General features: G+C 55.1%; 5 protein-coding genes across 5 annotated transcripts; 3 read left to right on the top strand and 2 right to left on the bottom strand.

Annotated features, from left to right (window-relative positions):
• Nucleotides 1–7: 7 nt before the first annotated feature.
• Nucleotides 8–1,871, top strand: BKA78DRAFT_184516 (uncharacterized protein). Its single transcript, XM_066883471.1, has one exon. The coding sequence runs from the start codon at nucleotides 185–187 to the stop codon at nucleotides 1,574–1,576; it is 1,392 nt and encodes a 463-aa protein (XP_066741073.1). The 5' UTR covers nucleotides 8–184; the 3' UTR covers nucleotides 1,577–1,871.
• A 2,724-nt stretch (nucleotides 1,872–4,595) lies between these two features.
• On the bottom strand, nucleotides 4,596–5,141 carry BKA78DRAFT_355352 (uncharacterized protein; the record flags this gene model as incomplete). The annotated part of the gene is made up of 5 exons (XM_066891892.1): nucleotides 4,596–4,623; nucleotides 4,689–4,809; nucleotides 4,898–4,904; nucleotides 4,951–5,044; nucleotides 5,098–5,141. 5 exons carry the CDS (start codon nucleotides 5,139–5,141, stop codon nucleotides 4,596–4,598), a joined length of 294 nt encoding a protein of 97 aa, XP_066741074.1.
• On the top strand, nucleotides 5,119–6,474 carry BKA78DRAFT_345948 (P-loop containing nucleoside triphosphate hydrolase protein; the record flags this gene model as incomplete). The annotated part of the gene is made up of 1 exon (XM_066890511.1): nucleotides 5,119–6,474. One exon carries the CDS (start codon nucleotides 5,119–5,121, stop codon nucleotides 6,472–6,474), a length of 1,356 nt encoding a protein of 451 aa, XP_066741075.1.
• Nucleotides 6,475–6,726: 252 nt separating this feature from the next.
• On the bottom strand, nucleotides 6,727–7,683 carry BKA78DRAFT_321585 (nucleoside diphosphate kinase). The gene is made up of 4 exons (XM_066889041.1): nucleotides 7,549–7,683; nucleotides 7,449–7,479; nucleotides 7,150–7,297; nucleotides 6,727–7,086 (listed from the first exon to the last, which is right to left on the bottom strand). Exons 1-4 carry the CDS (start codon nucleotides 7,566–7,568, stop codon nucleotides 6,821–6,823), a joined length of 465 nt encoding a protein of 154 aa, XP_066741076.1. The 5' UTR covers nucleotides 7,569–7,683; the 3' UTR covers nucleotides 6,727–6,820.
• Nucleotides 7,684–7,805: 122 nt separating this feature from the next.
• BKA78DRAFT_286593 (glycosyl hydrolases family 31-domain-containing protein) lies at nucleotides 7,806–11,300 on the top strand. Its single transcript, XM_066885719.1, has 3 exons — nucleotides 7,806–7,956; nucleotides 8,010–8,772; nucleotides 8,817–11,300. Exons 1-3 carry the CDS (start codon nucleotides 7,872–7,874, stop codon nucleotides 10,915–10,917), a joined length of 2,949 nt encoding a protein of 982 aa, XP_066741077.1. The 5' UTR covers nucleotides 7,806–7,871; the 3' UTR covers nucleotides 10,918–11,300.
• Nucleotides 11,301–11,439: the final 139 nt, after the last annotated feature.

Consider the following 11,439-nt stretch of genomic DNA (forward strand, 5'->3'; position numbering starts at 1 on the left):
GAGCTAGTCAACCCGTCTCAGCGCCTCCCAGTCCTTCCTTTTATCACCACCACACTCCTTTTCAGTTGCTCAAGCTTCCAAGCTCGAGGCCCGAGGCTTCATCTTGCAGCTGAGCTGCCGTTCCTTCCTTTTCAGAAAAAAGCATTTCCAGTCCAGTCTCTACAGTCAACCATCTCTCAACACCATGCTCTCTCTCCAGCTTTCTCTGGCCGCTATCCTGGCCACCGCCTCGGCCGGCTCCCTCAGCTTTGAGACCGATGCCACCCTTCACGACTACATGTCCTATTCTTCCGGAGTTGCCGACAGTAACCCACCGTGGTGCGAGGTGTCGTACGCCTCCCTGGACCTCTCTTCCGTGACGGCATATGGCTCCGTCACCAAGGACAGCTGCGGTGACTGTCTCGAAGTCTGCGGCTCGACCGGTTGCAAGCATCTCCTCGTCATCGATCAGTGCTCACGCGGTGACGGCGGTCTTCTCGACATCTCCACTGGCGCGGGCCAGCAGATTTGCGGCGCGATCACCGGCCACTGCAGCGTCACGGCCAAGGCTGTCGATGCCAGCCACTGCTCGCACATCTGGGATGGCAAGATGTTCTTCCCCTACACGCCCTTTTACGGGGGTTTCAGCAAGCTCAAGCAGATTGTTGATGGCAAAGGTGGTGCTGCCGCTGGGTCTTCCGCTGCCGTCGAGACGTCGACGCCATTGCCAACCAGCACCGTGGCGCCGACTTTTGTTCCTGTTCAGACATTCACGCCTGTTCCTGTTCAATCGTCATCGTCGTCTCCCGCTCCCGTTTTCACGCCTCCCACCACAAGCAGCAGCACTCCAGTCGGGACCTCGCCGGCGGTCGTCTCGTCTTCGTCCGCCTACACGCCTCCGGCTGTCTCGCCGCCTTTCCCCTTCACCAACTCCACTGTTTCTGCTGCTTCTGCCCCCACGGCGCCAGCTACCGGAGTGCCGAATTACTGCCCGAGGCCTGCTGTCACCAAGACCATTACGCCCACGACGACGGTCTTCATCACTGTCAGCGGCACTCCGATCCCCATCGTGACCCCGGTCCAACAGCCTACTGTCCAGCAGCCCGAAGAGGAGCAACCGGAGCCCAAGGAGGAGCCTCCCTTCCAGCCCACCCCTGAAGAAGAAAACGAACCCGAGCAAGAGCCGGAGCAGCAGCCTGGTCAAAACCAGCCGGAGCAGCAGCCGCAACCACCCGTCAGCACCCCCGAACTCACAACGACCAACATCCTCCGCGCGACCCAGACACTCCAAGTCTTCACGACCCTCACCACCCGCGTCGTCAACGTGCAGTCCGTCTTCCCCACCGCCCCCACCGCCCCCGCGCCGTCCGGCGTCCCCCTGTCCACCGGATCCCCGGGCCAGGGCTGGAACAGCACGTCGTCGTACGGCGGCAGCCGCTCGGGCAGCGGCAGCGGAAATGGTGGCCAGGGAAGTGGCTACGGCTATGAGCGCCGTGCTGAGCACTTGCGCGGCCATGTCAAGCGCGGCGGCAGTGTGAGGCGGAACGTCCACGGCGGTCATCACGCGCACGGACACGCGAGGGTTCCGGGTTTGTAAGGTTTATCGGATGCCTTGCAAGCTGGGTAGGGCAGCGTGTGGCAGGACAGGTTTGGTATGGTAGGATGAGGTAGCCCTTGGCCGCCTGGATGCCTGTTGTTGCCGTTGACCGTGCGAAGGCAGGCTCCCTGCCTACCGTCTACCTACAATTGCTTACCGCCAACCCGCCCTACCCACCAACACCACACTTTTACCAAATAGGTGCGTGACCGAATGGGTGCAGCGACGAGGTGAGGGATGCGAGATGGGATGTACAGAAGCAGCAGCAAGTATCAGCTATCGTACAGTACAGCGCGGCACATGTAGAGACAATCCCGGACGGAAGCGTCGCGGGGAAGCGGAAGGAGCATTTGATGACATGACGCGACATGACGGGATTCAATGGATGGAAGGTATGTGGGAGGGCATTTTGCTTTGATTGACGCGCACATTCTATTCTTCTTTGCTTCGCTGCCTCGGTGCTCGACCGCTCAAGCAAGCCGGTCGAGTTAAAGAGGTGGCGGCTTTTTCGCTTCTTGAACAACCTTTCGTCGTCGTTGCGATGATGCTGGTGGATTGGTGGCTTTGGCAGACGAGTGGAATACATACAAATGAGCTTTGTGCCCGAATTCCTGCCGTCTGGTGTGGTGTTTTTCTTCTTTGCTCTTCTTCTTGTCGCATCATCAAACAGTGTGTTCTTGCGACTTGGGATCGACGGCGTGCTGGCACGCTGTCCTGTTTCCTTTTGTTCTCTTCTCTTGCTCTGTTCGCCCCGTCATCCTTTGCCGTCTCGTTCCTTCTCCTTGGTCGCTCATCCAGTCAACGGTTTTGAAAGTCCAAAATCATCACTTCATCCTTTCACTGCAAGTTGGAAGATATGGGAGCACGTTAGACGCGCGTGGCAATTAAACACAAGCAACAGAATCAACAGCAGGAGTATAGATGGAAAAAGCCGGTTTGACAAAAGTTCCCATCGTGCACTTGCAGCTCGGCGGTCTTCAATGATGCTGGAGTCAGGCAAGTCGTCATAACCTCCACCACCCGCAGTGCTAGCCTGCCTCTTTCATTTCCACAACATCCCCCAGCCTCCATCGCTCATCCCCCTTCCTCCCGTCGGCCCGCACCGCATCCTCTCGCGCCGCCACACGCACACGTACACAAGCTACCCTCCACCCAAAGTCGTAGGTGCCAACCTATCTCCTCACTGCTCTACCTGCTAGTGGGCCATCGCCATCGCCATCGCCATCCCGTCCTCCTTGCCCGCTCGGCCCGTTGCCCGCCCGCCCCCGTCCGTCTGCCGCCGACTCGGCCCGCCCCCCGGCGTGGCGTGTTACAGGTTGACACATGGGTTGGCAGGGTTGGTGATTATTAGCAGGGGATACGGGACTGGATGGGAGGTGAAGGAGGTAACTGCGGAATTGGTTGGCAGAGGGAGGGACGGTTGAAGGTTAGCGATGTGGTGATAGTGCATGGATCCGTGTTGGTCTGGATATGTGCTATATAGAGGATGTGGTTGCTTGTGTTGGAGGCAGGTAGGTAGGCAGGGCACTTGTTGTTGAACTAGGTATCAATCACTCCGGTAGGTGGTCATTGAGTCTTCAATCGCGTCTGTACGGATACCTGTAGCGAGTACACGTCAGAGACGTCTATCAGATTGCTCTCTCTTCCTACGCTCCGCTCCCCCAACCACACCCACGTACCTTCCCACTTGCATTGCTCAGCCTCGAGCATTCTCCCAAAAATACCCAACATAAACTAGCGCAAAGCACAAACGCATCGACACAGCAGCTGCGCCACGCGCCAGCGCCTCCTCAGGCCGCAAGGCCGCCTGTCCACCGACCTGTTTGTGGCTGCGCTGGCCGCCCAGACCCAACGACGAGCACGGCGTCGGCAGGGGAACAGAAACAGCAGCATAAAAGGGGTAGACAGGTACCTAGGCGTGCTGACGTCGAGGGCGGCAATACTGCGCGCACCGCACCAAAGAACAGATGTCTATACATAGGAGTGCAGGAGGGGTCAGGGGGTCGGTTGGGGATTGGCGTTGCGGCGTTGCGGATTGGCGTTGTGTAAGGCTGTCATCGGTACCATAGTAGGGGTGCCAATGTCGCGGTAGTGCTATTTTGTACATGGATGGGCGGCGGAAGCCGTCGGCCGCTGTCGACTAGTCTTTTTGCGGCGATGCGAGTGGTGCCTTGTGTGGTACGCTAATTTTAGCTTGGTGGGTGGATTGTTGGGTGGGTTCATGTGGCTCTTGTTGGATGCAAAGACGAGGGATGGAGGGGTCGGCTTGGGCTGGCCAGCTTGGCAAGTAAGAGGATGGGCAAGTGGGCGGCGCATGGGTGGACAAATGTGTAGGTGTAGAAGTTAGTTCCAGTCGTATGTGCCGGAACGCGCGAACAGGGAGTTTTCAGACGCTTCGGTGCTAAATGTGTTGGGAGGCTTTGTTCAGGCTAGCTCGATAGTCGCAGAGACGAGAGAACTGTAGAGGGCAGGCGGACACTGCCGGGTGTTTTCCTGGCCTGCATAGTGGCCGAAGACTGTGGTGTCCAAGTGAGAAGCTGTACCTACAGGGAGGTATCATATTTGCTGTGAAAATGAGATGTGTTGTGACAGTTCAGGGACTGAACTGTCACGTCCAGGGTCCAAAGGTTGGTAGCAAAAGTTGTAAGACATCCCAGGGACGTTTCTCCGAGAATTTATTAATGTCCAATTGCAAGCAGACAAGGAGCATTCAAATACCTACGCCTAGAGGACTTGGGATTTCAGATTCTCTCTGTTGGTATATACAAGGAGCAGTCGTCGTCCTTTGCCAAAAGTGGTGGCCGGCCCCTAGGGTACCCCTGGTGATCACTTCAACACTTAAGAATTCAACCAGAGTTTTTCACAATGATACACATATCACCTTCATATTCAGAGCTTTGTGAACCAGTACATGCATCCATAGAAGTCTGGTGTTTGGTTTTCATTCATCCATGCTATCATTCTTTGTCTAGACCTCATTCTGGCTCAGTGACCATCACAAGTTGCCACGAATGATAATTTAGGCCTTCTCGTAGACCCAGTCGAAGCTGTTTACCTCGTTAGCCTCTGTATGCTCTCATTTACCCCTGGAAAGGGGTTGTTTTTCACTTACTCGTTCTTCTTCCAGGAGACGACCTCGCCGTCCTTGAACCACAGCGCAATCTCCTTCTGAGCAGACTCAACAGAGTCAGAACCGTGGCAGACGTTGCGGCCAACGTCAATGGCCCAAGACGCTGTGTTATCAATGGGTCCGGTATATTGAGGGAGCCTGGACCGAGGTATGTCTTCACAAATTTTGCCGCCTCTTCAAATTGGTAATACCGATTTGCTAACCGCATGTCAATTTGTCGCAGGGCCACGGGTTGAAAGCTTACCACCTTGGTGGTTCCTCCGACAAAATCAAGACCGCCACCGAGCTCCTCGCGCTGGGAGTCGACGTAGTCGTAGTCTCGTATGACTTTGTTGAGACTTCGGCAAGAGCGCGTTGTCGCCTCCCCGAAGAGCTTGATCAGTTTACCAACGACAGATCAGGTCTCGTACGGATGCCGAAGAGACCGAACGACATCTTGCATTCTGCATTCTGGAGGAGGGTTGGACTTCCCTTCAAAAGGGTCGTACTGGACGAGGCCCAAGTGGTCAATAAGCGGAACAAACCGAGACACGACGCCATCAAGTCCCTCTATTACGACAGCATCATCGTCATGTCGGGTAATTTGCCACACAACAAGTGGCACAACTTCTCTGGATACGTTGATTTTTTGGCGGGACACCCGTTCGAAGATCACCAAAGGTTTCTGAGAGCCTTCTCGACATTGGATTATGACGGACGAGTGGACAGGCCAGAGCAAGACCGCATGATTTTCCTCCAAAGGTTCCTCATGAGGTTTACCATTGCACGGCCAAGCTCCATGCTCAAGCTGAAGGATTGTCACAGCTTCAGACGATACTTCAATGTCGATCCAGCTATGGCTGGGATGATATCGGAATTCGTTGAAGCTTTTGAAAGAAGACGGCAGATGAAGGGCGACAAGCTGCCGATGGAGTTTGACGGAAGCGAAGACGGCGAGCAGATGGGATTGCTCGTGCAAGCCCAGCTTGCAAGCATGCACCCAGCGATGGTGCCACCGAAAAAGAAGAAGAAGAAGGACGCTGAATATGGAGATGAAGACGAAGACGACGAGGAGGATGAGCTGGCCATGCCCTCCGAAGAAATGGACGCGATCTACGACTACGTGGACGACAAGGAGAACAATTCGCACGAGAAAAGGAGACTGTGGCTCGAGAAGGTCGCCGATATGAATATGACGGACCTATATCATGGTTCAAATCGGTTATCCCAATTCGTCAAGACTTGGAAAAAGATACGACAGCAGTACCCGGACCGAAAGGTCGTGGTGTTCAGCTCATTCTTGAAATTCTTGGACCTAGTTGCAGCGGCCATCAAGCAAGAGGCAGGGATCGTCGCGCTCCACTACGACGGCAGTGTCGCCCAAGGACACCGCCCCAAGGTCCAGAAAGACTTCGAAGAAGGTCCACCAGATGTTCCCCTGCTGTTGACTTCTGGGGCTGGAGGCTTCGGCCTCAACATCACTTGCGCTTCGGTCGTGATTCAGACCGAGATATGGTGGAACGCAAACGTAGAGGCGCAGGCTCGCGCTCGCGTCCACCGGCAAAAGCAGACAGAAGAAGTGCTGTACCTTCAGCTCTTCGCATTGAATTCCGATATAGACTGCTTTATGGCGAAGGCGCAGCACAAGAAGGGCACCGTCAACTCGGAGGTCATGAAACCCATTGTGCGTGACCTCTCTCAAGCTCTGGAAATCCCGGCACTGCTTCGCGGATTGCCCGAGATGCCCGTCGCAAAATTCAAGCAGCACGAGAACTTGAAGGAATTGTGAGGGGACATTTGAGGCGTATTGATGATGGGCAGGAGCAATGGTGGAGTGCAAAATGGAAACTTGGGTCTTTTTCTTTTCTTTCTTTCCCCCTTTCTTGCACTGGCGACGGGTGAGGGGACTCTAATTGCCTCTAGTCTCAGGTTGGCATTAAGCAAACGGCAGAACTATGGTGTGCGCGAAGGACTTTGATCGGTACTACCGATTGAGCTCACGCAAAGGCTGGAAAGTCTGGCAGAGAGGTCAGACAACTTGCACGTGGATAGACAGCTGAATATAATTGAATCCCAGTAATACTCAGCAAGCAGCTGGTCGTGACGACTATCGACCCGACACCGCAACAACTAGTCTAAGCCTTCTCATAGATCCAGTCGAAGCTGTGGCTCTTCCAGCTGATGACCTCTCCCTCTTTGAACCAGAGCGCGATCTCCTTCTTCGCATTCTCGACAGAGTCAGAGCCATGACAGACATTGCGACCAGTTTCCAAGGCGAAATCACCGCGGATGGTGCCAGGGGCGGAGGCCAGGGGGTTGGTGGCACCAAGGATGGCGCGGCCGGTCTTGACGGCGTCACGGCCCTCCCAGACCATGGCGCAGACGGGGCCGGAGCCCATGTCTGTAAGAGGCGAGAATCAGCATTGTACTTGTGATGGGAATGTACTCGGGAGGGTGGACGAACAGGCAATGAGACCGGGGAAGAAGGGCTTGCCCTTCAGGTCGGCGTAGTGGGTCTCGAGGTGCTCCTTGGTGGGGGTGACGAGCTTGATGGCAGCAAGCTTGAAGCCGCGGTTCTCGAAGCGAGAGATGATGGGACCGACAAGGCCACGCTGGAGATGTGTTAGCTGGCTGTTTGTTTACCAAGGGGTGGGGCGGGGATGGGTGATGGGAGCGGATGCGTAGGATCATTGGAACGAGACGGCTTTAAGATGAAAAAGAACTTGGAGGATGCTCAGACGGTGGAATTGAGCTGGCACTCACCTGGACGCCATCAGGCTTGACGGCAATGAAGCTGCATCGTCAAGTTAGCTTCACCGCTGCCCCTCGTTTGGAGCCAGAGCTCGGCTCGGGCAGGACATACGTCTGCTCGGAGGAGGACATGGTTGCGGATTTGTTTTCGGCGTGGGCCTGGATGTTTTTGAGAAGATGACCACGGTCTTTTGGCGGGAGTTTCTTGAAGATGGGAGGAAGAGAGGACGAGTCGGGAGTGTCGTTTTGCATCTTTTCGGTGGTGGGGCAGTCTTAGCGCCGGGAAGCCATTGGGGGATCGGAGCCGGTCACGTGGCAGCTCTCCGCTTCCGCTTGCTCGCCGCCCGGGGAAAGCTCACCAGCTGGCATCATCAAAGCAGAGCTGCCATTGATTCCCGACACACTGCTCGCGGAAGGCTGCTGGGCTTTTTCGACATGTGGTCCGTCTCCAGAACGCCCCGAAGCTGGGCTCTTCTTGTTCTGGTGCTGTCCACCATTTGTGCTTTGTTTACACCTATAGGTACGTCATTTCGGCAGTTCCGACGACTCGATTCAAGCTCACATCAAGCACAGCTGCCGTCAAACACGAAAACTTCAAGACCTGCGCCCAGTCCGGCTTTTGCACGCGCAACAGAGCCTTGGCCGACAAGGCTGCCGAGCTATCCTCTACCTGGGAATCTCCCTACCGTCTCGACCCGACCTCCATCACCTTTGACAATGGCAAGCTGTCTGGTACAGTCTTCAAGAAGATCAATGCTGCTGGGGAAGAGGTCAAGCTCCCCCTGACTGTTACATTTCTCGAGTCTGGTACCGCCCGTGTCACGCTGGATGAAGAGAAGAGGCAAAAGGGCGACATCGAGCTCCGCAACGAGAGCAAAGCCCGCAAGGAGCGTTACAACGAGGCCGAGTCCTGGGCAATCGTCGGCGGCCTCGAGCCCAGCACTGGTGCAGCGGTGATTGCGGATGCGGACGAGGGCACCACCAAGGTCGTTTACGGCCCTGGAGGCAAGTTTGAAGCCGTCATCCGCCACTCCCCTGTAGCCATTGATTTTAGGCGTGATGGGCAGACTCAAGTCAGGCTCAACTGTGAGGGCCTCCTGAACATGGAACACTGGCGCCCCAAGGTGGACAAGCCCGAGGGAGAAGAAAAGCCGGAAGACACTCCTGTTGTTCCCTATGAGGACGAAACGTTGCTTTGGGAAGAGTCTTTTGGTGGAAACACGGACTCGAAGCCCAGGGGTCCGGAGAGTGTCGGTCTCGACATTACTTTCCCTGGTTACGAGCACGTCTACGGTATTCCCGAGCATGCCAGCTCCCTGTCGCTCAAGCAGACGCGGTATGTAACAAGTTTCTGCAAAAATTCGCAGCTAACGAAAACAGCGGAGGCGAGGGCAACTACGATGAGCCGTACCGTCTGTACAACGCCGATGTATTCGAGTACCTGATGGACAGCCCAATGACGCTTTACGGCGCCATCCCCTTCATGCAGGCCCACAGAAAGGATTCGACCGTCGGAGTCTTCTGGCTCAATGGTGCTGAAACCTGGATCGACGTCGTCAAGGCCAAGAGCACCGCGAATGCTATGAGTATGGGAGTCGTCGGCCATACGGATACCAAGACCCATTGGTTCTCCGAGGCTGGTCTATTGGACGTCTTCGTCTTCTTGGGCCCCCAACCCAAGGATGTTATCAAGAGCTACTCCGAGCTCACTGGTTACACCCAGCTTCCGCAGGAGTTCTCTGTCGGCTACCACCAGTGCAGATGGAACTACGTAACCGATGACGACGTTATCGACGTTGACCGTAAGATGGACAAATTCAACATCCCTTACGACGTCATTTGGCTTGACATTGAGTACACCCATGAGAAGAAGTACTTTACCTGGGACCCCATGACTTTCCCCAAGACCGAGGAGATGCACAAGAAGCTTGACGAGCATGACCGCAAGCTTGTAATCATCATCGACCCGCACATCAAGAATACTGGCGACTATCCCATCATCGAAGAAATGAAGTCCAAGGGCCTCGCAGCCAAGAACAAGGACGGCAATGACTATGAGGGTTGGTGCTGGCCGGGATCGTCCTACTGGATCGACACTTTCAGCCCAGCATCTATCGACTGGTGGAAGAGCTTGTTCAAGTATGAAAATTTCAAGGGCACTTCCCACAACACCTTTATCTGGAACGACATGAATGAGCCGTCCGTCTTCAACGGCCCCGAGACCACCATGCCCAAGGACAACCTGCACTACGGAAACTGGGAACACCGCGATATCCACAACATCAACGGTCTTACGTTCCACAACGCAACGTTCCAAGCCATGCTTGAGCGCAAGAAGGGCGAGGTCAAGCGTCCGTTCATCCTGACTCGTTCCTTCTACTCTGGTAGCCAGAGACTTGGAGCCATGTGGACTGGTGATAACCAGGCCCGTTGGGATCATCTCGCCGCTTCTATCCCCATGACCTTGAATCAGGGAATTTCGGGCTTCCCCTTTGCTGGCGCAGATATTGGTGGCTTTTTTGGCAACCCGGAGAGAGATCTTTTGACCCGTTGGTACCAGACGGGCATCTTCTACCCGTTCATGCGTGGTCATGCTCACATTGACACTCGCCGTCGCGAGCCTTACCTCGCTGGTTCGCCGTACACGGAAATCATCACCCAAGCCCTTCGTGTCAGGTACTCTCTGCTTCCCGCTTGGTACACTGCCTTCCACGAAGCCAGTGTCTCGGGTGCGCCTATCATCAGACCAAACTTTTACGTCCACCCTACCGACGAAAAGGGATTCGCCATCGATGACCAGCTCTACGTTGGTGACACTGGTCTGCTGGCCAAGCCAGTTACGACCGAGGGTGCTACCAGCGTTGACATTTACATCGCTGATGATGAGCCGTACTATGACTACTTTGACTACACGATCTACCAAGGCAAGGGCCACCACAAGATTGACGCTCCCTTGGAGAAGATTCCCCTGTTGATGCAGGGCGGTCACATCATCCCGCGCCGTGATCGTCCTCGTCGCAGCTCCAGCCTCATGAAGTACGACCCTTACACGCTTGTAATCGTTCTCGGAAAAGATGGCAAAGCCTCGGGTGAGCTCTACGTCGACGATGGCGACACCTACGACTACCTCGAGGGCGCCTCGATTCACCGCCGTTTCCTCTTCGACACGACGACCAACGCCCTCACCTCCGTCGACATCGGCAGTGCTGGCCCCAAGACCCCTGCCTACCTCAAGGATCAGGCCAAGGTGCGCGTAGAAAAGGTCATCATTGTCGGAGCGCCAGAGGCATGGTCGAGCAAGTCGGAGGTGTATGTTAGCGAGGAGGGCGCCAAGGAGAGCCAACGCAGACGCGCGGTCCCGATGGCGTATCACGCGGGTCCCAAGGGCAAGGCCAACTACGCCGTCGTCAGAGACCCCAAGGTGAGCATTGCCAAGGGCTGGAAGATTGATTTTGCGGAAAAGGAGGAGCACCACCATTGAAGCCATGATGCAATGAAGGTCTTTTGTGACTGAAAAAGAGAAGAGAAGCGAGAAAGAAGCGGGAGATGAACTGCATGCACTGTTTACAACGCAGATGGGATGTGCTTAACCTGGCATCGAGCCTGGGAATTTTGGAGTTTGGGTTGTTTGTGAAGGTAGATTTGTCGAACTACATGCATGGAATAGATTTCATGATGGCCATTCGCTCCCAAGCCTCCCTTGAGTTTCTGCGCCAGGGAAAGTGTTCAGGTCCTTTTTTTATGTCCTTTGCATCGGCATGTCCTGTAACCAAACACTGTGGTCTCTCCTGAACGCTAACTATGACATGCAGCAAAGAAGCAGCAATAGGCAGAATTGCCCTGCCGTATTGAGCGAATATATTAAGAAAAAAAGGCTTTGACAGGACTTGCGCAGGAAAATGGGAAGGAGCCTCACGCCGTTGCTAAAGAGTACTGAATTCTAATTACTGCTCAACAGTACTCCTAGGCCCTGCCAACATACCCACTTTACTGTTATGAGTGA

Source organism: Phyllosticta capitalensis, assembly GCF_038381095.1.
Source record: "Phyllosticta capitalensis strain CBS 128856 chromosome Unknown BKA78scaffold_9, whole genome shotgun sequence".
Lineage (NCBI taxonomy): Eukaryota > Fungi > Ascomycota > Dothideomycetes > Botryosphaeriales > Phyllostictaceae > Phyllosticta > Phyllosticta capitalensis.